Source organism: Pygoscelis adeliae, unplaced genomic scaffold (genome assembly GCF_000699105.1).
Source record: "Pygoscelis adeliae isolate BGI_AS28 unplaced genomic scaffold, ASM69910v1 Scaffold114, whole genome shotgun sequence".
In the NCBI taxonomy this organism is placed as follows: domain Eukaryota; kingdom Metazoa; phylum Chordata; class Aves; order Sphenisciformes; family Spheniscidae; genus Pygoscelis; species Pygoscelis adeliae.
Window position 1 is genome coordinate 3890186 of NW_008824587.1, and position 998 is coordinate 3891183.

The 998-nt window shown below is 49.0% G+C and overlaps 1 protein-coding gene across 1 annotated transcript in view; it reads right to left on the bottom strand.

The window, feature by feature from the left end:
- Nucleotides 1-998, bottom strand: part of ASS1 (argininosuccinate synthase 1) — a 41387-nt gene that overhangs the window by 15615 nt on the left and 24774 nt on the right. The window contains exon 11 of the mRNA XM_009322184.1: nt 938-995. Within this exon, the coding sequence (XP_009320459.1) occupies nt 938-995 (58 nt within the window). The remainder of the gene's footprint in view (nt 1-937; nt 996-998) is intronic.

A 998-nucleotide genomic window follows, 5' to 3' on the forward strand; every position in this document is an offset into this window, starting at 1 on the left:
AAAGAAAAAAAAAAAAAGAAAAAAAAGAAAGAGTTTACAATGATTTTACCTCCCCTGACGGGCTACAGAAAAACCTCTGTGCTTTTATTTTTGCTCATTCGAGTGGTTCTGACCTGCTCTATAATTACGTTACTTTCTACCTACTGTGCAGAGGCATTTCCACACAGCTCTGCCTCTCACAGCTTTCTCTCGGGTTCCTGTGACGCCGTCACTCAAAGGCTTTCAAACCAGCGATGTAGAAATCAAAAAGAAAAGGAAAATGGTTGGAGACGCAGGGAGAATAAGTGCCCCTGCTTTTCTCTCCCTCTCTCTTTTTCCTCCGTCCCACCCCCCTCCACCCTCCTTTTTTTTCTTCCTTCTTTTTTTTTTTTAATTTTTTTTTTATACTTTATTCACTTAATCTCTCCAAGTGAGAGCGTGAAGCATAATGAAGGGTTGGGACGGATTATTAGGAGCTGTTGATTTTGAGGAGGAGGGAAGGGGGGGGAAAAAGCCAGAGAAGAGAAAGAGAGAAGATAATTTGACATTTACTCCGACTGATCTAAACTCATTCGTGTGTATTTATGGCTTATAAAGTGTTTAGAGAGATTGAAAGGGGTTGAGGGAGGGCTGGGGGGGGAGCGAGCGAGAGAGAAAACAACGTGAGGAAAAAGGGAAAGCCGGAGGAAAAAAATAATATTGACTTGAAAACAGGGCTCGTGCTTTGGCCGGGCGCTTGGCTGGGAGGACACTGTTCCTGGTGTTACCAGGGATGGGACAGGACGGGATGGGATGGGATGGGACGGGATGGAGTGGGACAGGATTGGGAGGGATGGGACGGGACGGAGTGGGATGGAGCAGGATGGGATGGGATGGGATGGCATGGCATGGCATGGCATGGGATGCTCGCTGCCACCACCCCCACCCACCCTGGCCCCCCAAACCCCACTCACCTCACTAGCTCCTCGTTGTACAGCGACCGCGGGGACTCCCTGCCCAGGACATAGACCTGGCCCCTG